The 24,310-nt window shown below is 38.9% G+C and overlaps 1 protein-coding gene across 1 annotated transcript in view; it reads left to right on the top strand.

Annotated features, from left to right (window-relative positions):
- RNF43 (ring finger protein 43) overlaps nucleotides 1–23,987 on the top strand; it is a 38,614-nt gene extending 14,627 nt beyond the window's left edge. Inside the window, exons 2-10 of the mRNA XM_075196607.1 lie at nucleotides 13,228–13,350; nucleotides 14,349–14,423; nucleotides 15,359–15,490; nucleotides 15,640–15,741; nucleotides 16,466–16,642; nucleotides 17,227–17,329; nucleotides 18,508–19,581; nucleotides 21,315–21,552; nucleotides 23,148–23,987. Coding sequence (XP_075052708.1) covers nucleotides 13,228–13,350; nucleotides 14,349–14,423; nucleotides 15,359–15,490; nucleotides 15,640–15,741; nucleotides 16,466–16,642; nucleotides 17,227–17,329; nucleotides 18,508–19,581; nucleotides 21,315–21,361 — 1,833 coding nt within the window. The 3' untranslated portion in view covers nucleotides 21,362–21,552; nucleotides 23,148–23,987. The remainder of the gene's footprint in view (nucleotides 1–13,227; nucleotides 13,351–14,348; nucleotides 14,424–15,358; nucleotides 15,491–15,639; nucleotides 15,742–16,465; nucleotides 16,643–17,226; nucleotides 17,330–18,507; nucleotides 19,582–21,314; nucleotides 21,553–23,147) is intronic.
- Nucleotides 23,988–24,310: the final 323 nt, after the last annotated feature.

Genomic DNA, 24,310 nt, shown 5'->3' with positions numbered 1-24,310 from the left:
CTGAATGGTACAACTCCCAACAGTTGTGGTATCTGCATTTCAAGGCAGGCAAAGTTATAAAAAGTTCTGCTGTTTTTTTCTCCCCCTTTGAGTTTGGCATTGGGAAACATTGGTAAATAAGAACACTTAGGAGCTGCAAGGCAGGACATGACCTTTCTCTGCATTATCTCACTCCTCTTATAATGGAAGGATAATATACTTCACAGGCACCGCTCATTTTGCCTTCAAAACACGCCCTGGGAAGAACTTTTATATATATATATATTTTTTTTTTATTACAGCTGGAACAAAAGAAATAGTTTTATAACCGTGCTACGTGCAGCTGCTGGCAGGAATGATAAAAGGGAGCGTGTAGGTTGGGGGGAGTGAGGGAAACTTCAGATAATTCCTTACTTCACAGCAGCAGAGACCTGCAGAGCTTTGTTCATTGAACTGTATTCCAAGGTGAAGAAATGCTGAGGAGTCGTATTATAAGAAGGAGTTCCATGCAGACATGTGGGAAGGCATGTCGGGATATGCAACCACAGTGGAATTTTGAGTGTATTTATGTTACACACTCAGAAACACTCACATATATACATAGAGTGTATGCGTATGCATGTTTATCTGATTTCTTCATCTTTTAGAAACATTAAAAGTTAAAAAAAGCAAACAAAACACTATAGAAAACATAAGTAATAATTACAACTTTATTTTATTCTCACACTTTAGATGATTTAGACATTTGTGGGTATTTTTTATTTTTATTTTATTTTTTTAAAATATCTTCAAGATCCTTTATTTTTATAGTATTGGGAGGGACCTTAAGTAGTATGCATAGTATATCATCATCATCATCATCATCATCATCATTTATATAGCGCCACTGATTCTGTAGCGCTGTACAGAGAACTCATTCACATCAGTCCCTGCCCCATTGGAGCTTACAGTCTAAATTCCTTAACATACACACACCTCCCAAAATGTAAGGTCTTGCTGAATTTTGTGACATCATATAAATAAGCAATAATAATTTTGCCTTGTGCAAAATGGGTCATTTATTATCTCCTATAAAAAAAAAACCCATGCATGTACTATTCTTCTCATCCCTCATCTGTCATCCAACCTGCAAAGATGGAGTGTACACTACATAAACATCTCTCTCCAGAGATCAATGATTACTGTATGGACCCTCCTCCATTCAGCTATTAAAAATGGAACTGAGCGGATACCTGTTACCCATGTGCACAAAGCCTTAATTTTAGAGCTATCCACACGAGGACAGTTGTGGTCAGATATTTAGATTATCAACCAGATTGATCCAACATTGCCAAGTGGGTATACAGTTTTTTTTAACTAATCAAAATCTGGCATAGCTTCTGGAAACTGCAATCAAATGATTACATTGACATAAGTGTGTTGTCACGACCACACTGCATTATGACATCTGTGGAGTTTGGCTTATATTGTACATGGCTATCTTGATCATAGACTGGATTGAAGTCCAGCATAGTTAGCTAGGGCTCATTCATTCTTTTGAGTTTCAAAGTAATGCAGGTGGTTGGAAACCACATTGAAAATAGGGGTCAAAGGGGGTCGTTGAACTATCTTACATGGTAAAAAATCCACATTGATCATGATTTAATATGCATAAATGCATATTAAACAGAAATGTAGTATGTTGTGTCAGAGCAGTCTTAACACATGGGAAGTTGCCTGGGGGCCCCACGAGCATAAGGGCCCCATAGGTGTGCCAACTTTTCAACATATAATTACTTTTTTTGATTTTCAACTTCAAGGTTCATGTTATATTGTCCAAACGTTTGTGTGGATTAATCTCTGCTGTACATCATGTTTTTTTATGTTTAAACACTGAGTTTGTTGGAGGTACCAATAAATATAAGGTTAATTTTATTGATATTTTACATTTTTATTCCTGTGAGTGGTTGTGTAGGTAGAGCCCCAGTACAATGCTTTGCCCGGGGGCCTATAATGATGTTAAGACGGCTTTGTGTTGCGTTTAGTGTGCATGCTCGTGATATTAGTGACTCACATGGAGTTATACACTATGTGAATGAGCCCTAGCAGCGCATATTATTCTGATTTCCTCACAGAATCATAGGTAAGAAAAGTAGGGTTTGTGTAACTATTAGAATGAGTTGATCATTAAATAATACACTTATTCTTAACCTGTACAGGAGGGGGTGTTTGTACTTAAGATTCCTTATGCAAGAGGGTCAAATTTTAGCATAGGCGATACATACTAGTGAGTATATATGAATATATTTATTCTTCAAAATTCTTTAAAAAAAAAAAATTTTTTTTTTTTTTTTATTCCTCTGTCTTTGTTTTATGTCTTATAAGTTTAATTGATAGTGCAGGGCCAGTGTATCAATACATTTAGAACACTAACTAGCAATGACCTCTACAGCAACTAAAATATTCTCTGCGACATCCCCAGAGAGCTAATGAATGCCACAAGTAGGCAGCTTACTGTCAGTAAGCTGTGTCATATATGGTACATATGTGGGAATTTCTTGGTTTATGTGGCGTGTATAGCAAGGAAAGGTCCAATATTTCATAGAAAGGATAAAATGACACTGATTCATCAAGTTCAATTTTTTATAAAATTTAAAAGTATTGTTTCGGAGGAAGGAAAAACAAATTTGACCCAGTGACGACTTAGCCTCGCAGTGGAGGGCGGGGAGCCTTCCTTATCCCAAACATGGCAATCTCATAAATGCCTTGGATCAATCGCCCCATAATGTCCTTTTACTAATTATAGCAGTCTTGTTCAAAAAAAATAAAAAGGCATCTAATTTTAAATTCTGCCTCATGTGGTAAGGAATTCCACAGCATAACCAGACTTACAGTAAACCTCCTTCCCATGCCGAGGGTGAAGGCTTTCTTTTGCCCTTCAGTTTGCAACTCATGGTTCTTACCTCTTGGTAAGAAGAGATGATTAGACCAATCTTTGTATTGACCTTGGATATATTTATGTATGTTTAATTAGGTCGCCTTTTAAGACCCTTTTTCCCCAAAGCAAACAACCTAGTTTTTAAAACCTTCCTTTATAGTTAAACCTATTCATTCCCTTTACTAATGAGGGCTTTGAACCCTGTACCCCATGTCCTGGATGTGGTCCAATTAGTGACTCGCATCCTTTTTGTCATTGTAGCCACTGCCTGACACTGTTTCTACTCTGCTTTCTGTACACCACTAATAACGTAAGTCTAGTCTGAATATCTGTTTATTACTACCCTTTGTCTTCTGTCTAAAACAAGTTCTCTATCCATGTGCGTACTTTTCCACTTGACCTAATACTCTCATCTTATGCACCAGACTGTTATGTGTAACTATATTGGACACTTCTGTAAAATCCAAATATTATATCAATTGGATTACCAAACTCCAGTTTGAAACTCAATCTCCTACAACTAAAAATATTACACTATTGACACTGCTAGATTTTTTTTTTATTTAATTTTTTTTCTTTTTTACAATATATTTCAAAATCCAATCCCTTCAAATTAACCCACAACAGAAGTCAGGTTCAGAAGTCAATAATATCCTGTCCGATTTTGTTCCCTTTTTAAATATTGGGATCGCTTTTGCTTTCCGCTAATATTGTGGCACTGACGGGTGGGCTTGGTTTCTTTCACTTTATAAATTGCTGGATGATAACATGTAGGGCTGAGTGGTGCCAATCATTCAGTTTTGCTGATGCACCTCACATATGTATTTTGATTGTATTCATGTTGCTTGTGCATAATATAAATATTTTATTTAAAGGCTCATTGTGATAGTTTAAAAGGGAGCCCCCTTCTCCTCCCAACTCCCAAAACAGCTGAGGTCCGATGTTCAGGACCTTCAGGGCTTCTGATACTTGTGTCAATAGCTGCTGATTAGGACCCTGCGGCTCTGTATTCTGCTAGTTGAGAAGGGGGGTATGCAGTAAAAAAATATTGCAATGTGTTTAATTTATTGAAAATAAATGTTAAACATTAGCCCACCTGAGCCATACAGTTTGCCTGGCTCCTTCTGCAGGTTAGTCAGTATGTAAATGATTTATTTGAAAATGATCCATTAATTGCTTTGCATTGGAAGTTCAATCTCCTTAGTATTTATCCTATTTTATAATCTAGCTTCCAGATAAATATGTAACATACCTCCCAAGATTCGAAAGCCCATTTCCCTGATTCGCTCAGACCATGTCTCAGTCTAGCAAAACCGTCCCCTCTCTGACCATTCATTTTGTCTTGTCCATCAAAAAGTACAGTGGGTTACCTTTACAGTAGTTTGTTTTGTACGTCGGATGAACGTACAGGAGGAGGAAACAGTTAGTGGTGGAATTTCAAATTTCAGACCATAGTCATGTGGAAGGTCAAATATTAAACTAGTGTAAATTTAGCAGCCTATTTTCTAAACCTATCTAAAGAGTATAACAATGTTGTTTAAGTAGACCTTATGCTGAAAATTTCACATCAAAATGTCCATTAGCATAATTGGTATGAATAAGTAGATTTTTTAAAAGTGGTTTCAGAAGTGGCTTTTAAGGCCAAAAAGTAATCTGTTTATCTGTGTTCTGGTTTGTTTTCTAAACATGAAGACACTAGTAGTTTTTTGTTTTGCTTTTTAACACCATGTCATACATTTTAACCATCTTTTTACAAGCTGTTTTACTATATTTCTGAACTATTGCACAATGTGTGTCTGTGAAAGGTAGACACAAAGAAATGATATGTATTTGTTTGTGATGTGTAACTGTGTACATTTATGTACCATCCTGGAATTTTACAGTTGTATATCAGGACAACTACTGATGTGAGAACACACTAGCGGATTTAATTTGTGTTTGGTTGGCAATGTTTTCAAAGGGGTAAACCAAGCCGGCATAGATCCCCATTACACAATGAACAGGGCTCATGTAGCCTTGGTCGGCAGAGAGTGGGATTTTTAACCTTCTTTATACTATTGCCAGGCTCTAAAAGCCAAGTAGGATGGAACATTTGAATAACTTAACTCTATTTTCCATGTGTGGGAGTAATAACATCATTTTACACATTTAAAATAAGCACAAATTAAATCGTAGAGAACATAATGATGTTACTGTAGTGTGTGAAAGTTATTGTTAATAACAAACTTGCGCCCAGTACCAATAGTATTGATTTATTAAACATAGATATTTCACCGGACTGTACAAAAATAATACTCCAGCTACAGTACTTAAAGCCACCTGCCATTCCATAAGCTTACCAAATACTGGGGATTTGTAAATCCATAAAGCCCAAGACATAGCAACTTGTGAAAAATCCACAGACTACTAAAGAGACTGCAGAGTAAAAGTACATAAAACACAAATTGACTTGCTATCATTTATTTACAGTGTGGCTGGCATTAGAATAATAATGCTCCCATGGACAATATTTAAAAAAAAAAAAAAAAAAAGGAAAAAAAAAAAATTTCCCCCTTTCTGGGATACTGTAGAACTAAAAATAATGTAATTCACTATATTACACATGCTATTATGCATGCTTTTTAATGTGTTGATGTTCCACGCATGTTAAGTGTTTACACTTTCCCCATACCATGTCATCTGGACTTCTACCATACAGGTATATAAAAAGTGGATTTTCATGCTCAGAGGCTGTCTGTCCTAGCTTTGGCTACATATGATTGTGCAGATTACTTATCCTGCCAATTTAGCACTTTTTTGTCATAATACTTTGGGATATATTATTTTTACAACATTAGTTGTAACTTTTTACATTAATACAGCAAACAAGTTTTATATTCTGTTCTGCAAATAAGCCTCTCCAATAGGGGACGGGGCTTATCATGTAAACAGAATTATCTATGTCAGTCTATCATTTTTAACCCATGCAGTGAAGCCTAAAGACAAAAACTTCTTATCACTGCGCTATTGAGGATTGTTCTGCCATAAAATTCTCAGAAAAGATATTTATGAACCTATTGGGTGCTGGAAGTTCAAAGCAATTCTTGGAAGCTTATCTATAGAAAGCATTTAGCTGTTTTACTACTGCTTTGCACTGTGTTGCTTCTTTTTCAATCATCTATAAGCTGTTGTGTTTTGGGTTTTTTTTTAGTGCATTGAAGTAGGGAATATAGAAAGTATGAATTTTGGGAAACATGGTAGAAATGTATTAAGATTGATGCCTATTTCAGAGCCTCAAGTTTGCAAATTGAGGGTAAGGTGGGCAAACCTGCAAAGCTTAGATGTCTTGAGGATGCAGAGGTCTTATGCTAAGCGATAAATGGTGGCTCTTCATTTATCATATAGAGCATGCTTTTCTAGTTACGCGGTATAAGGAGACGGTGTGATGCAGAAATGTGTATGCTTTTAATAAGATATTCTGTGTTCGATATTATAATTTTTATGAGAATACAGCCTCTCAACTAGAATCTAGTGACACCACATCGGTATGGAGATGTCTTTTCAGCAGAAGCTGTTATGGGTAGCCATTTGGTAGGACCAAAGGCTTCCAGAGTAAGAGTGCTGGCTCCTCAAAAAAACCTTGGTGATGGCATAATTGGTAAGGCAGATTTAGTGCGTGGGATAGATGTGGAGAGTTTTAATCACTTTTTTAACAGACCAGTTGGTTTGCTTATGATTAACCCATTGTCCCACACACGTTACGTAGGCTCAGGTGAGTGCTGGTTCGTAACAAACTGGTGCTCCCTTTATGTAAACTAATTGCTTGCAAGTTACTTTAATCAGTGTTATAAACAAAAATGATCTCCTCTGTTTCAACTACCAAGTTAAGACAAACTTGACATATCTCCCAGAGTGTCCGGGAGACTTCGCTGAGCCCCGCCCCCACATGCCCACCTCTTCACCTCTTCTCCCCCCCCCTCCCCCCAGATCTCCTGGAGGCCGGCATTTAAAAGTTGGCAAGTGTGAGAAGACTGACACGTGAATTCGTAACAACACAGAGACCTCAACTTATTAAGTATATTTTAATATGGAAAATAAATCCACAATGCTAAATATAGAAAACAAAAATGTTTATTACAATAGTTTTTTATGAAATAGGGGAAAACGAGAAAAATAGTAAACTCACGAATGATGAGATTTCTGTCTGTTGGGAGAGCATGAATACTGGAACACTTCTCTATATGAAATGGGCTCCCAATTTGATTGGCTGCTTTTTGCCTTCACTAGCCTCAAATTTTGACTTGTTAACGGGTGCCCAAAGGCGGTGTCAGGCACTTTAAACGCCAAGTAGTTTTCTAGTTTGAAAAGTACTAGCGTTCATAGTGGCTGGGCTGACACATTGAAGTAAATGGGGGGAGGTTTCTCCCCTGTCGCTCTGGAGCGATTATGCAAAGAAAATGCTGCATGCAGCGTCTTCAGAGCTTTATTGCACCGTTGTAACAGGGGATGAACATACACCATTCATCTTTCATGTATTGGCACTGTGAACGCTACTGCTTTTGTAACTGGAAATGCAGTAGCATCCAAAGTGCCTGTCTGACAACACCCAAAGACTGGCTTGAGAACTATTTACCGCTGAGCACAAGTGCAGTGATCTAATTTGGTTGTTGCTTGTCTAAGAAGGGCACGAGCACACTAGTTGTGTGTGTGTTTTTTCTTTCTTTTTACCTTTGACTAATTTACACTAATTATTATAGTCACCTTTATTTATATTCCCATGTATTTAACAGCTATAATCAGCCAGGATTAGCTTTACCATTGTAGCGATGTTCATTAGAAAATGACTGGCCCTCTAGTAATGTAGATATTCAAACAATCCATTGTCTGGTTCATTTAACTAGACCTTGCAAATGAGGTATTTATGCTAATATTACTTTCTCCCTAATGCCTGCTCTAATAGAAGTAAAATCTTAAAATTCAACTTTGGCCAAAAGCTCAGGCAAGGAATCCTCCCTTAGCTTCTTTTCTGCGGCTGCCCCTGCTCGCTCCTTTTATCAGCATGTTGGCTTCTGTGAGAATGTGCCACGGGTGTGTAAGAATTTGGGCTTGCAGCCAAGACATACACTGCCTGCAATCGTTAACTCTGCTCTGCAAAGAGTTCAAACAGCACTAAAGGGGCCGACAGTTAATACAAAATGGAAAGAGAGAGAGGCAGGTCACTGCAGAGAGAGCTAAAAATCTCAGCTCTCTGCTCTCCTTTCATGTCTGTCTCGCTCATACATACTTTCTCACTCTCTTTTGTCTCAGTTGGTGTTGTGCTTGGTGTTTTTTTTTTTTTGTTTTTTTTTATTATTATTTGAAATAAACATTTTAACTGTGAACTATGCCACACCATGGAATTGTAATGTTGTTCATATTGGTCAACTAAAACGTTCCTTCATGCGCACAACTGCCCTCAACCCTTTTCACATTTGACACATTTTTCTTTGAAAACATCATAAGATGGTAAATAATCACTTAAAGAATTTATTTAACTGCTAGTGTTAAACATTTTCAATACAAAGAGCTTGTGTATAGATTAAAACTCTTAGCGGTCGTTCACACTTGCCCACTTTTTTCCGAGCTTTTCACCAGTTAATAAATGCAAGAAAGGAGCATTAAAATATGTTAAAGAAGAAAGCAATGGTGGTAAAAGCATCAATAACTCTAAGATGTCCTTTAAAACTGATGGAATTTGGAATGAAATGCATATATGAAAATGCTGATTTTGAGCATAATTGTATTTTAAAAAATCATTTTAAAAATTCTATTAAATATGAAAAATAAGGAATTAGTGGCTCTGTCCAAATGAGCTTACAAACTAAGAGGTTTGGGGAACGGCCGATACATGAGGAGGCAGAATAACATTTGTAGCCTCCATCATCTTCTGGTTGTGGGGAAGGCTTTAGCTGTCGTGCTGCACGGCGCTCTTGTGATTAGCTACCATGTGTGACTAACCTGGTGTCTTATGTTAGTATCCTGCTCGCTGCTGGAAAGCAAGCCAGGGTTTATGTACCCCATGTGCTGCGGGGTATATATAGGATACAATATGTCCTTACAGTTTGGGTCAACATGTATTATATGTTTAGCCGTCTTGGTAAAATATAAAGCATATACATAGCCGTTGGGTATTAGTTTAAGATATCCGCGTACAGTAAGAATTTGATTGGTCAATTTGGTAAGTTAGACAAAATTTCCCACCCATTGTACTGCTTGCGGTCTCGTCATACCAGGTCAATATCTGAATTCCAGTATTTGATTGATTGCTGTACTTCAGGTTAGAGAACATATGGTGTATTTTCACATTTTTAAGAGCATTCTAAATATGTGACGTATCAAATATCCCTAGGCACTATCCATTGGCCTGAGGCAAAGGAAGCATGTTTCTGCTGGGTATTTCAGTTTTCTTCCATGGTCCAATGACCTACTGTAGATCAGGTTAATTGGCTTTTAACTAAATCGGCCTTGGTCAGTGCATGTGTGTCCCTGCGAGAGATTAGAGGGTAAGCTCCACTGGGGCAGCGATGGATGTGCCTTGGTAAAGTTCCCTATATAGCGCTGTGAAATATGTTGGCTTTATATAAATAAGACTATAATAATCACCTGCAGTTTGCATTGAAAAATCAAGAAACTATACGAAGACAGCCGTATTAATCATGTAGCAATATGTTAAAAAGTCACGGCAAAATTGACAATTGCACACATTTGTGGTTCATGCAAGACAAGTTGCAAAATGTGTATCATGTTTCAAGTAAAAGATAACAAAATTGTTCTGTGTATTTACATGAGCATCTTAAACTAAGCTGGGTACACACTACAGAATTTTCCACCAACTTTATATGCCAATCGATTTTACATCCGGTCGATGGTCCGATTGCTCGGTTCGTGGGCTGCATACACCCTAGCCTTGTTTCAGACGATAAAGGGAAGAGCGGCCTTCCCAGTAGCGACTTTCTACAGCCATGCTGTCGTGAGCAATGATTTTAATTTCGTACACACTGTAGCAACATTTGCGGGGCATGTAACGAGATACCAAATACATTAGCATAAAGGGCCAGAGCTTTCACTATAGTTAACACCCAAAACCGCATAAAAAGAGAAGACCACACTGTCCCTTCATTCATTCCTGTAAAATAAAAGTTTATTACCATACATAAAATTTATAAAAAAAAACCATTTAATTTGTAAAGTGCAATGCAATAATTATTCCTTAATAATAAAATCTCGTATGTAATGGTCTTGTTCGGGTTAAAGTTATAGCCCAAAATCTCCATACACGTAGTTATTATACACGAATAGGCATCACCCACAATGTTCCATTCTCTGCGGACATCATCGCTGATTGGTCCACAGCAGAAACGAACGCCCATGTCTGAGTGTATAAAATGACAGAGGAGCCTGTCTGGTGCAGTGGAACGTGAGAAGATGGCGGGTGAGGAGAAGGTGTCAGTGGGGGTTGCAGCTATGGAGACGGAGACAGTCAGAGATGGTGCTGGAAGGGCCAAAAAAATCTGAAAATGTTAAGGTGGGAGATGGAGATTCTCAAGAAGAGCAAAGAACAAAGCCAATGAGCCCAAGAGAGGCGGAGATGATGGTAAAAATACTGGACCAGGTCGACTATGACATTAAAAAAAGTAAGTAGCGTATAAATCACACAGAAATGATGATAAAATTAATTAATAGATTATCTCACCCCAACTAGACTTCATAAAATGTGGCCTTCTCAGTCGAGACTTTACTGGCGGCAATGTAATATACCAGGTGATTTGATGCATATATTCTGGAACTGTCCCCATGTACAGTCGTTGTAGGTACAAATCTTCCAGTTAGCAAATAAGGTTACTGGGCAAAATCTCTCTCCTACCCCTGAGGTCGCGTTACTGCAGCATTACCCCCCCCCCCCCCCCCCCAGTTTCTACCACATGCTGAATGTCTTTAGTCATATTCTGATTGCCTCAAGAGCCTCCTTAGCTCAAGGTTGGAAGTCACCACATATACCCTTGATATTGAAAGTAGTGGCCAAGGTGCAATTCAGCTTTGAAATGGAGACAATAGGGATGGCCTACTCCGCTGCCCCCTCATCCCCGATAATGAAATGGTTCAGCTGGCATGTGTATGTTACGGAAGGAGAGGGAGCGTCTACAGAGCAAATAGACTCTAATTTGCTACCCGAATCACCTCCACTTAGCGAAGTTCCCCAATGTTCCCATTAGTAGTAGTTCCTTTTTGCCCACTTGATTAGGGTAACTCTCACAAATTGGGAAGGAACCAACTGGGTTCCCCCCCCCCCCCCCTCATGTGCACTATGTGGTTTAGAAGCAGAATTATTTAAAGTGTTTCCTCCCACCATGTACCCTTTCTAGCCTTTCATTTTATTTTATTTTTTGTATGTTCTTCCCTTACCCCCATTACTTTTTACTTTCTGTACCCCATAATTTTTTAAAAATGAATAATAAAATACTATTGAAGATAAAAAAGTGAGTAGCATGTGTCGTGTTACTAAATTAAAAACCTTGAGAAAAATTTTGTTGAAATGTCTATGCTGTTTGGAACTGTTCTGCCACAAACCACTAACACCTTTAAAGTGTAATGCTATTTTTTTCACTTGTCATATTCTGCAATAAAATTTTTTGTACTTTTTCATGCAATAAAACTGTTGCATTAACACTGTGTGGTTTATTCTGGGTATTTTACAAATATTAGTTAATAAAGGTTAATATGACTTTATAAATGTAATACTTTATAAAGGTATAAGTTTATAAATGGTGCAGGTGCAATACACGTATATAAAACACAAGTCAGTGATGTGCGGATACCGCACCACGTGGGACTGGTACAGGCATCACAAATTTACATACACGTCCCCCAGGTCAAGGAAGTATCGCAGGATTGTCGTAGATCGGTCGGAAATTTTTACATGCTACACAACGGAAAGGAGATTGGAACGAAAATATTGAACGGTACGGCCGACCAAATGAGGCGACAATCTTCCATTTTGGCAGACTTTCGACCATCATGACACTGACCAGACATTCGAACGAGCGGTCGTATATCGGCTGATTGAGACGGGTTCAAAAGGGCCGTCCACTCATCCTTAACCTTAGTAATAAGTTAAAACAATACGAAAGAGACACCTCTCTGACATTTTAAACAAGTGTTACAAGTTATAACAAACAAATCCAAATATAAAGCAGGAAGAAGCAGGGGCCAGAGGTGAATGCACAGAGGGCTGCCTGTTGTCCATTGTGATTTCAGATTTAATATACACAGACATTCCTTGTGACTGGATTGCAGTGGGCACTGGAGCCACAAGCATAAATATTATATTCCCAAAGGTAGGTTTTTGATGTTTCCAATGTCTGGGTACATCCATGTCTAATACAATCTCCTTATTTTGTCCATGTTGCTCCTCATCCTAGTCACCTGATATTGCTCATCTACTTGTAGACATTTACATTGCACTCTCTCCATATTTGCACACTTATCTCATATTCACGCTCTCACTTTTGTTTAATGTTTGGTAACTTTCAGGATGTGGTGATACTGTACAGCTTAGGAAAACTTCACAATTGTCACCTGTAATAGAAGTGCATCTTTCAGGTGCACACAGCGTTGGCAGACATTTTGTCTGCAGAATCTGTATTCATAATCATACAGCCATAATCATACAGCCAATCTATTCACTTTGCCTCAGTTATGTCACCAGTTCATTCAGTGCCGCTGCCATATGATTAGTTCACAATGAATTTATACTATGTGCCACAGTGATGCTGCTTGTTAGTTCTTATGCTGCATTTTCAAGAATGGTGGTTCAGCCCACAAAATGGCTGACTGTATGACTGGTAGGTTTAGGTTTTAAGCAGTTTAATAAAATCTGCTTAAAATAAGGAGAAGGTATTTTTGGTGGAAACCCAAATACTGTACAAGGGTATAACATGTATTCCTTGCTAAAAGCCATCATACATATTCCAGACATGGTTGCCAACTTTTATACCTTTTTTTTTTTTTTCTTTTTTCCTACCTCCCCTTTGGAAGATCCTAGAAGGGGAGGTCAGGTAAAAAGGGTGGGAAGGGGCATGGTGATTCCATTGAGCCACCCCCTGCTGCTGACATGAATGATGTCATCAAGCCCCACCTCCTATGATTGTTTTTGCGTATTGTAAAAACTGTGACTTTCTTATATCCTAATCTTGCAAAATGAATTTCTAAAGTGATATTTGATTGTATTTATTAATATGGGAATTAATTATTTAATCCTATAAGTAATATGCACGAGTACATTTCTTAACGTGTCTCCCTCTGTCTCCATGTAGTTTCACCCGCTGTCTCTTTGCAATGCCAGTGACGATGATCCGCCAAAACCTGGATTCATCTCGATTGTTAAACTGGAGAGCCCGGAACGTTCCCCCCAACCATGTCTGTCCCTGGCAAGCAAGGTAAATTACTACCTTCCATTAAGCCGTAAGCTTGTGTACTCTTAAGGTGATCTCCCTGTAATTCTATCACAATTCACTGTTTTCCCTGTGTAGAGGTAATTGGATATGTATGTTTCACCGACAACCTGCATAATGGCATTAAAAAGCTTTTATTTATATGGGGAGCATATAAAGCAAGATTATGCACTCTTTATTTGGAGACCTAGCCACAGAACCAAAGTAGCAGAGTGTTGCCAGTTTGCAGTTTATAGCATGCAGGACCAGTAGTAACATCGCCATAAAGCATTGCTAGTTCTGCATCCTGCAGTATCTGTGATGGTGTACACGGTGCTGTACTGCCCTTTCTCCCCGGGTGTTTTACCATCTTTTGTTTGATCAAACAGCTGGCTGCTGACCTCTGACCCTGCACCTGAAACATTGGAATGCAATGGGGGGGGGGGGGGGGGCTGGCAGTAAAAAACATCTGTTCTCCCCTGTCATCTTTGTATATACTATATTTCTACACACTACACAAAGCCAAGTTTGAGTTGGTTTTGTTTAATTACTTGTTGATTACATGTTTGTTTTTTTTGTTTTGTTTTTTTGCTAAATGTCAGTATTATGCTTGGGCTATACAAACGAGCAATGTGAGAAAACACTTGTAGCTAGAGGGGGTCCTTGAACCTTGCAGATTAAAGTTTTATCCGTTGTCCACACAGCGGACACAGTCATTTTGTTAGCTGAACGAATATGTAAAATATCAAACCACTAGGAACTTGTGGCAAGCTGAGGCATGAGGTACGAGTTCCTTGTTAATTGATAGCCATCTGCTATGTGTGAGTGCGATGGGTGAATTTGATGCAGACTTAATTTTGCAGCATTTTTTTCCTTTTAGAATGTGATACCTTAAAGTGCACCGATCCAGTCTTTGTCTCCTCGCTCTCCTTTCTTGGCAGGGCTTTGTTTGCCTTTGTACTTTTGGTATCTGCCCTGCAGTAATCTCATGGCTCTTGTTTCAGGTTCGGCTTGCAGGGGAGAGGGGATCGCGCGCTATACTCTTTGATATTAGTGACGATGAAGGAGCTGCGGACCAGGTAATAATAGCACATCCTGACTCTTGTAATCAGTATACCACTTCTTGTTTATGTGTGTTATTAAAAAGTAATTTCTACAGCATATAGGAATGAAGGTTATCTAAACAATAAAGTTGGTTTTCATTATTGCATTGTTTTTTAAGAATGTGACTGTGCAGGGCCTGGAAATAACTAAATATATATATATATATATATATATATATATATATATATATATATATATATATATAATTAGATTTTAGCATGTGAACAAAATCTTCGGAGAGGCCTTTAAAAGTCTAGTTTCAAACCTCTAATTTAATTATTTGTCTCGCTATTGCGAGACAATATAGTTTGTAGATACAGGGCTTTGTATGAATGTAGATGATATTTTCTTATATCGCCTCCTACAAAGTTAAAAGAACATTTCTCAGTTCGTACCATATCTGCTAAACTTTCTGAGTGTAATTTCTTATCATAATCATGACTTATAAATGAATAAAACTAAAATAAATCGGAAGGAAAATCTGAATTGATAATTGAAAAGAAGAAAATTAATATATGTAACAGTTTTGTAGTGAATGTAGTGAAGTTTTGTGCCAGAGATCTAGTTCTTTCCACTTACTTAGTGGATGAAATCAGTATCAGCAAACACTGTTTGTCGTTGGTGAATCACAGAAAATACCGAACTGTTCTGTGAGGTTGTGTTCGTTTCAAATTAGCTGTTCACTGCTCGCCCACCAGAGATTCATTTATGGCAATTTATGGGTCTCACAATGGATAGTGACATTTAGAAGGGTTTATCCTGACATTGTATTTTTATGTTTGTTCATTTAATGATCAGAAACAAAGAAAAAGTGCCACTTACGGTAGAAGTCTTGAGCCATAGTGACATTTAAATGAGAATTTTAAATGGCCGATTTTGGACATTATGTAATTATTTTTCTACGTCTTAGTTACAACAACCAGCTGGACTAAATCAACCGGTAGTACTGGTCCGAGGCCACGATGCCGAGCGACTGATGAACCTTGTGCACAACAACACAGAGGCTCGTGTGAAGATAGAGGTTCAGGAGGAGCCCAAGTGGGTGAGGCAGGGATTGTAAAACTACTTATACTGGGGGAGAGGATGGGGAGTGTTCCTTATTGAGGAGGAAGGGGGTAGTGATCAGTTATGGCATCAGTCATCCTACAGTAACTATAGAAATGACTTCTAACATTGTTTCTTCTCTCACAGCTTGACCATGACATCTGGATTCTGGTCACAGTGTTTGGTACAGTCTCCGTCCTTGTGTTATACTCCGTTTTTCGTCTTCGCTGCAAGCAGAACCGAGCACAGGTATTGGCCACGTCTGAAAACAAATATTTGATTTTTCTGTATGTTTATTTAGATACTTTTTTGAAATGAATACATGAATGAGAGGTGGATTTGAAATTTAAAGTGCCCAAAGAAAATATTTTGCAAGTGACCTTATCTTGAAGTTGTAGCATTGTCAGTAGTTGGGGTCAAATCGCCAGGAGACAGGGCAATGTTTGTGCCACTACATAGCAGCGGCTGTCTCCATTGTGGGTGCCGCTATGTAGCTGCAGTGGGTAAGACCAATATACAAGGGGTCTAGCTATCTCTTTAGACAGTGTTGAGACATCCTTCAACTCTTTCCCATTCTAAAAAACTGGCAACATTACGCGTACCACTGTTGGATGTATTTGTTGATGGAGCAGGAGAATAGATGCCAAATAGCCAGACCCCCTAAAGGAATTGTCCATTCTAGCCCCTTTAATAGACGACCTCCATTTGCCCCCTTGTTACAAGGAGCCAGAGAACGTTACAGCCTGCTCATTTTCAACTGAAAGACAGGTTCGACATGTAATCCAGCTAGTCCTCTTCAATGAAGCTCTCTTAAAGAGATCTGAGCATATGTGGTCCTCAGCACTTGTGCTGTGAAGCCGGTTCCTGGGAGGTTTGGACATCCCCATCTGCTATAGCAGGGGCAAGTTATATTAAGAGGGTAATGTCTAAATAGTTGTCAACCACTTTAACTGTGTTTTGCCTTTCATTCCAGGACTCTGTCCAGCTGCAGACTGCACGGGCCATAAGCAGGCTTGGTACTAGAAAGTACCAGTCTCGGGTATCAAGAGACCGTTGTACAAGGAGTGCAAATGGTTGCAGACTAGATACTGCCAGCACCAGCAGCTCTGTACCATGCGCTATATGTCTGGAGGAGTTTTCAGATGGACAGGTAATTTTTGTGCAACTGTTACATTTAAATGCAGAGAATTTCGTTCTCTTCAGTCATCGGTGATAAAGTTACTAAATTTCAGTGTGTAATATCTGGCATGTCCTAGTGATCAGATATGGTATTAAACCCTGTAGCATGTATAAGGCTGGGTACACACTGCAGAATATCTGTAAAAATTTTAGCAACGATTCATATTCCTGATGAGCATGCAGATTCATGTGTACACACCTACACGATTTATCTGTCATAACCATCAGCTGAAAAGATCGTCACTCTGTAAACTCTATAGAGATCTGCCTACACCGCTGGTCGTGAGTGTGTGCACACTGCAGAATATGCCCGACATTGTTGCATCCTTGATAGTGATTTTTAGTCAATTTATAAAATTAAACGACACGATATGCATATATGGGAGCGCACACACTAATGCGATATCTGACCTAACAGTCGTTTATCTTGGGATTGGCACGATAATTGGGTGAAAGACCTGTAGTGTGTACACAACTTAAGTGTTCTGCTGTAGCAAACATAACTTGCATAATACAGGATTTTGACCTAGCTAGAATAATGTCTCTCTCTTTTAGGACTTGCGAATTTTGCCTTGTTGTCATGAGTACCACCTGGATTGTGTGGATCCTTGGCTGAGGCTGAATCACACCTGTCCCCTGTGTATGTTTGACATCTTAGGTAAGTGAGATCATTGTATTCTAGCTTAATTGTACAAAAATGTTGGAAATTTGCAGTCTGGCTTTAAACTAAGATTTTCTATTGTTCTATTGGTGTTCATTGAATATATTCAGTTTTCCCTTGGCTGAATAAGGAATATAGTAAACTGGGGCGTAACAAAAATTGTGGGCCCCATTGCAAAATATTGGTACCCCCCAATTCAAAACCTGTTCCTTACAAACACCATTAACTGTATTCTTATTGAACTGCCTACTTCCCCCGATGTTAACTTGTTCCTGTTGGATCCCACACGGGCCCTCCGTTAACTAGCCGAATCGCTGGTATATTTGGCAAACTTGTCAGAGATTGCTCTTACAAACACAAGAGGAGTACAGAAGCCAACAGTAGTAATGTGACAGCTATGAGGAGTGGGCAGCGAGGCAGTTGAAGAAGAATACAGTAAAGTTCATATTTTGTTCAACCTGGTAGTGGTCAGTGTGCAGGAAAAGACAGTGGCTGCGACCTAGCCAGGCCCTCTGTTCCTTTTGGTTTAATTGCAAATTGTGCACTGAGAGACTTTAAATTACATAGCTGGAGGGTAGAGCCCCAGTGCTTGGTGCAGCTCTCAACCAGTTCAATGCCCCACTCTACATGTCTCCATCACCACTTTCTGCTTTTTATGCCATTCTCTAAGATTAGCTACCCGTAGGTGGTCAACCAGCTTAAAAAGTTTTTCCTTGCGCTATATATATCTATATATATATATCTATCCTTAAATATAGTGTATTAAATGCCTCTGTCGGAAAGGTGCGGGAATCATCAACTTGAAATCTGCATCTTGTGTTGGCACAGAATTTCCATTTCATAAGTAATCTATTTTAAATACACATTTTACCCAAAATAAGACACTCAAAGGGATGTGCTTAACTGACTGTACCTCCCAAAGTTCCAGGGAAACACGCAGCTCAAAACACTGGTGCAAGTTGTGCCCAGTGCAGTAATACTAGGTGCATATACTTTTGGGTCCCACTCCAGATCAGCCCTTATGTGTGGTATTCTACTTGTATAAAAGGCTATAGAATTGAAGAAAACATTGTCTTCATTGTCTGTCTATGGTGCATTGACTGTTTGGCTTCCCTCTCTCTACTCATATTGTGAATTTAAACTGACATTTTTGGGTTTTTCTTTCTTCTTTACAGTGGAGCTGAACACCCCTTCACGTCCGACAAATGTGCGACCTCCCTCACAGCCACAGTTATGGAGGCGCTATCCAGGCACTGCACATTTCCAGTATCCCTCCCAGCTTTCCACTACACGATTAATGTATCCTCCACAGAGCAATAGTATATTTTTGTCCAGCTCTCCATATATTCTTGGCCCTGGGCCTCCCTGGGAAGCAGCAGTGCCCCGTACACACCGTCGTACACCAGAAGGACCCAGGGAAGTGGTAATCCCTCCACACTGTCAGGTGTCCAGTGGATATTTACCTGATGACCCAGGCAGTGACAGCAGCTCAGGTCCATTTAATGGCTCCTCCAGCGAAAACTGTACAGATGTCAGTCTACACTGCTTGCAAGGTTCCTCCTCCTCTTCTTGCCACAGCTCCCAGAGCAACCCAGGGGTTTCACCCCCTCAAGCACTTGCCTCTATTCTTCTACCTCCAAATGATCTCCCAGGATTCAACACTGTTGTGCCAAACCAGAGTTCCTATGCTAGTCATGTTCACTTTCACCAGCATCGGCATCACCACTACAAACGGCACCAACCCAATTTGTCCCACCCCCACAGAGCCAAACGGAGACCACGGTCTTCTAGAGGTGAGGTAAGGACAGATTTGGTGTGTCACAGGGAGCACAGGACATCTAATGGCAATAGTGGGGAATCTAGGTCACTTTTGACTCGAAAGGAGCCAAGGACTCTATCATCTAGGCCGTACCTTGATCCAAGGAGTAACAGGGAGGCTGTGAAACACAGCCAATCCACACCACTATCTCCTTCACCAGCACATGAGCCAAATGAATCTGAAGCCCCAACTACTTTCAGGGGCCACAGGACTGAACCTCCGAGCAGAAGTCATCGAAAGAAAAGATCTGCACCTGTGCAGCTTCCTCCTTCCAGTGCCCGTCACTTCTGCTCAAACCAAGGTGTTCAGCACTGTGAAAGAGCCCAGCCTCTCTGGGCAGAAGGAGGACGACTTGTCCTTGCTAGAGTGAACCCACACCGTGAAAACACAGCAATGATGCACTTGTATCACCCACCTCATCACAACCGAGGTAAGCAATGGCAATTATCAGTAAGGGCCTGATCCTATTTCCACTTGCAAGTGTGATTTCAAAAAGGTAACCATATGGCAACTGTATGAAAAAGTTGTTCATGAAGTTGGTACAGGAATCAATGATCCCTATAGCCAGATCCATTCCAAATGTATATTACACCAATCCCACAGGAAATTCAATGCAGGTAAAGGATTTTACAAGAGGGAACAAGTAAATGGATAAAGAAGTAAAATAGATTAAAAATGTTCTCCAACCTTACCGTAGTATCTTTTTAGGTAGGGATGCATGAATATGTTTTTGGAGAAATATATAGTCTTTTACAAGAGCAGAATAGGTACATCCCAACTCTAATTTACATATTGCATAAATGATAAAACTATAGGTTTGTGTGAACTCACAACCAGCAGAATCCTCCATTCAATCCTGAGATCATGCAGGATTATTTTCATATTTTTTTGCCATTCAAATACAGCCAGATTTGAAGAAGGTCATCAGAAAAACACATACCCGTGCATATTTAGAAGGACATTGTGCAGAAATGTATCATAGCATCCTTATATGTTTTGCAACTCTTCTTCTTTCTCCCTTTTTCTGTATTTTTTCTTTCTTTTTTGTTTGGTCTTTCTTTGAGGATGTGTGGCCTGATATTCCTTTTTACAGTGTCCGGTATATCTGCTGCTTCTCAAGTTAATAAATGTAAATATGTAAAACAATATTGTTCTATTCTATGGAATGTTTGACTTAATTCCACATTTTTGCTGAACCTTTATAATTGGTATAATGGAGCCAGTATTCACGAGAATGTGCTATACTGCAGCCAGTGACATTACTGAAGCAAGAATTGATGTCACTATTTATTAGTGAGTTGTTGGGATGCCATTACCACAATCTGTAGGTATTTCGTACACTTCAAAGGCTTAAACCTGAAAGCTGTATTTCTTTGACCATGTTAATTCATGCAAGTTTTTTTAGCAATAATCATTGGCCTTTCTTAAACAATCTTTTAAGGCAGTAAGCCTGTGAAAAAGTCAGGTGTTTTTTTTTTTTGTTTGTTTTTGTTTTTTTAAACATAAATCACTGTGGCAGGCTTTAAGAATGTTGGTATTTACCATTTTCCCTTATTTTTACTCCAGGCTGATTTTAACTTATAATTCTGGACTACCATGGCAACCACAGTCACGTGGCACATGATGTAATGATCAGAGAGGCATTGAAACGCCCCTCCAAGTTCTGTCTGCACTGTAACATCCTCCTTATCCCCTTCCCCCTTGCTATCACATGACATACTGAGAGCTGTGTCTGTGTTGCAGACTGACTGTGTCTGTGTTTGACATCCGCATTTGTTTGCCAACCGGAGATAATGATTTGTAGGAGGTTAGCTAAAGAAAATTATTCGATACATGCTTAAAAGTTATTTAACTTGCGATTTAAAGAAGGAAAATGCTTCAATCAGTGTTTCCAGATTTAGGGAATGTATTCATTGTCTGTTTTTTGTTTTGGTTTTTTTGTATCAGCGCTAATAAACAGAGACAGTTTTAACTCTTCTGTTTTAGGATTGTTGCATAAATTTTGTTGAGGAGTGTAAACTGTTGAAATGCACTGTATCTAGAAAATGATCACCTGGCTCCCTGTTTTTTGGTGTCCCGTTTCCTTTGTGTAGCTCACACAGCAGACAAACTTAGTACTTGCTAAGCTTTTTTTCTCCATTTTTCCTTCTTCCTATGATCCAGGTGCTGGTGCTGAAGAGATTGAAGCTGTTTGTGAACACACAGTGTAACGTCGGGCATTCCAACCATGTTTGGCATGAACCAACAGACCAGGTTCCAGTGATGGGGGCTCCAAAGTCCCCAGCACACTGCATCCATATCCAAACTTCCAGATCTTCCCTCAGCCACAAGGTCATTTTCCACCCGTTCCATCTCCACAGAGTCTGTGCAGCTGCTGACTGAGCCCTGAACATCTGTGCATGTGAGTCTACACTTCCTCTTTCTAAGCCTGATGATAAATGACTAAAGCATGTAACGGTTTCTCCTAGAATATTAATTACGTGCCACGGCCTTGTGCCAAGCGCCCCATCGGCTTCAACAACTCAGAAAATCACTGGGATGACGAAATTAACCACACATATTGCATATATGGATGTGACAGGGTTAATATGTTGGGCGGCTTAGTAAAACACTGCTACCCATAGATATTTGTAGATAAGATTCAATTTATTGAAATTAAGCAGATTTGGACAGCCCACAAGAAACAGATGCAGTTCTCTCTAGTGATGGAAATTGCTTTGTATTTCTCTTACACAAAAGTAGGCAATGTGTAGCTGTCCAGCTGTTTAACTATAACTGTGAACATGGCCTGCCAACATGGCTTAGCACAATGTGCGATGATAATTTAAGCAGACTCAGTAGTTATAGATGTTTTGGCAGTTTCCGTAATTATGGCAATCTCTGCTTTGTTATCATTGTTACAATCGCTTGCATTGTTTTTCATTTAAATGTAACAAAATAACTAATACTGTATAACAGGGACCAATAAATTATATAAACATACAAAGGTACAATGTCTTTATATGTCCACAGAACTTAGCGACTTAATATCCATATAATTCATAGAAAGAAATAAGTGTATCTTACACATCATTCATAGTTCTGCTAGCCAAAATAATTGTATTTCTCCTTTAAACCAAAAAGCACTTTCATTTGGTTGTATACCCCATGTGTAAGCCATGATGCACTCTGGAATGCTGTGAATGTCTTATACATAGAATGCAGAGGAATTGGTCATTAGTTGAAATTTTAAAATTGACCCTTGTGTGTGTGTGTGCACGAGAATTCAGACTGTAAGCTCTAACGAGGCAGGGACTGATGTGAATGACAAATGGAATCTGTACGGCGCTGCATAATATGGTGGCGCTATATAAATAATCTAATAAATACAAGACACATCACTTGTTAAAATAGGGTTACATTATAATTTTACTGTAATCTGTATCAATTCAGAAAAATATATCACAATTGTGTATACACATGTGAAAGAGAACCAAGAAAGATGGCTTTCCTAGGAATATTTGATCAAGAGGAAGTTTGCTGGCATCTCGGGGAAAGCACTGGTTTATAACATCACGGTATACAATGACATCCTCAAACAAGAAATCACAATCCTCTCCCTCCACAGGATCACTATTGATTTGTAGAGTGGTATAAAAAAAAAACAACAACAAAATGCCGGCTTACATGTGTCTCGGAACCACTGCCGCCACCACCACTGCACTCCATAACCTTCATTTGACTAGTGAGACTTGACTTGTTATGCTTCGCTTTAGAACAATATGCAAAAAGGGCAGTGGCAAAACTTAGCCTCCTATCAAACTCCTATTTCACTATAGATTGTCTGTCAGTACCCAGTATGGTTTTATTACTGTGTTTGTTGCCAATTTTAAAGGACTACAGAATATGTTGGCGCTATATAAATAAAGTTTAATAATAGCAACTCGTCATAGAAAAACTGATATTTATATGCTTTCTAGTGATCAAACTTACCACCATTTTTCTTTTTGTTTATAGAGTTTCCTGTGATGAGACCTGATGCTTTCACAGCTTTGTTTCCTACACCCAATAGAGTGTCAAACGCCGCTTTAAGAAGTGACTGCAGAGCCTCTGTTCCCAGACTTCAACCATCTTCTGTAACATCTATCTCCAAACACCTCTCTGCACCCGTTTCCAAAAGACATCTGCTTTTAAACCTACCTGAGAGGAAACCTTGACCAGCATTGCTCTGCGTATGCATTGCTAGACCTTAATGAGACACATTTCTTGGAGATCTTCAGAGCATACCATTAGTAGTTTTTTTTTGTCAGGACTGAACCATTCCATTGGAAACAGAATTGCAAGAACATACAAACTCAACAGGCCAATAGCCAACTTGCCAATACAATGTATATTGTAGCCTATATAATCCACTGGACATTATATGTTAAATATTGATTCATTATAATTTGCACTTAATGATTCACCTTTTCAATTCTACACGCAAATGCCGGTTTTGGCCTTAAACCCTCTGTTGAATGGGGGTAGATATTCTCTGTGATACGGCAGCTGTGTTGTATGTGCAGTTTGGGATTTGAAAAAAAGTGTCTCGCCCAATTCTGTACGTTTACTACAGATGGCTTCTCTCAGGTATTGCCTCTGGACACCAAGCTCTATAGATTGAGACTGAGAGAACTTTTTCCAAGATTACTTTACTTTCCGTGCCTCACGTCCCAAAAGAACAGATTGTAAACTTTTGTGCCTCTTCTATGCCTTGTAAAAATGTATAAAAAGATATGATTTGTATATTTGTAAAAGTATTATATTTATGAAAAATGTGGTTCTTTGGAGAACTAATGAAGATAATTTTCCTATGGATTTACGTCTTACTGGTCATTCATTGTAGTTGATGATGAGTGCAGTCAGAACAGAAGTGAAAAACTGATTATTTTGTATTTCACTGTAGTGGGAAATACTCTTTTGAATCGGACAGTAAGAAATTGTTTTAGATAATAGTTTTACAACTTGCGGTACGTGTATTCCAAAGGGTCCAAATTCAGATATTGGTATATACTGTTACATTTGCCTCAAAATACTAGCTTACTCTAATAATGGAGTAAAATGTATACACCAATCAGATGGAATCATTGGAAAATATTTACAGACCTAAAAGGTACTTTGGGTAACATTAACTAGTATGT

The sequence above is a fragment of the Mixophyes fleayi genome, chromosome 2, assembly GCF_038048845.1.
Source record: "Mixophyes fleayi isolate aMixFle1 chromosome 2, aMixFle1.hap1, whole genome shotgun sequence".
Classification (NCBI taxonomy): domain Eukaryota; kingdom Metazoa; phylum Chordata; class Amphibia; order Anura; family Limnodynastidae; genus Mixophyes; species Mixophyes fleayi.
This window is presented reverse-complemented; position numbering and strand designations above follow the sequence as displayed.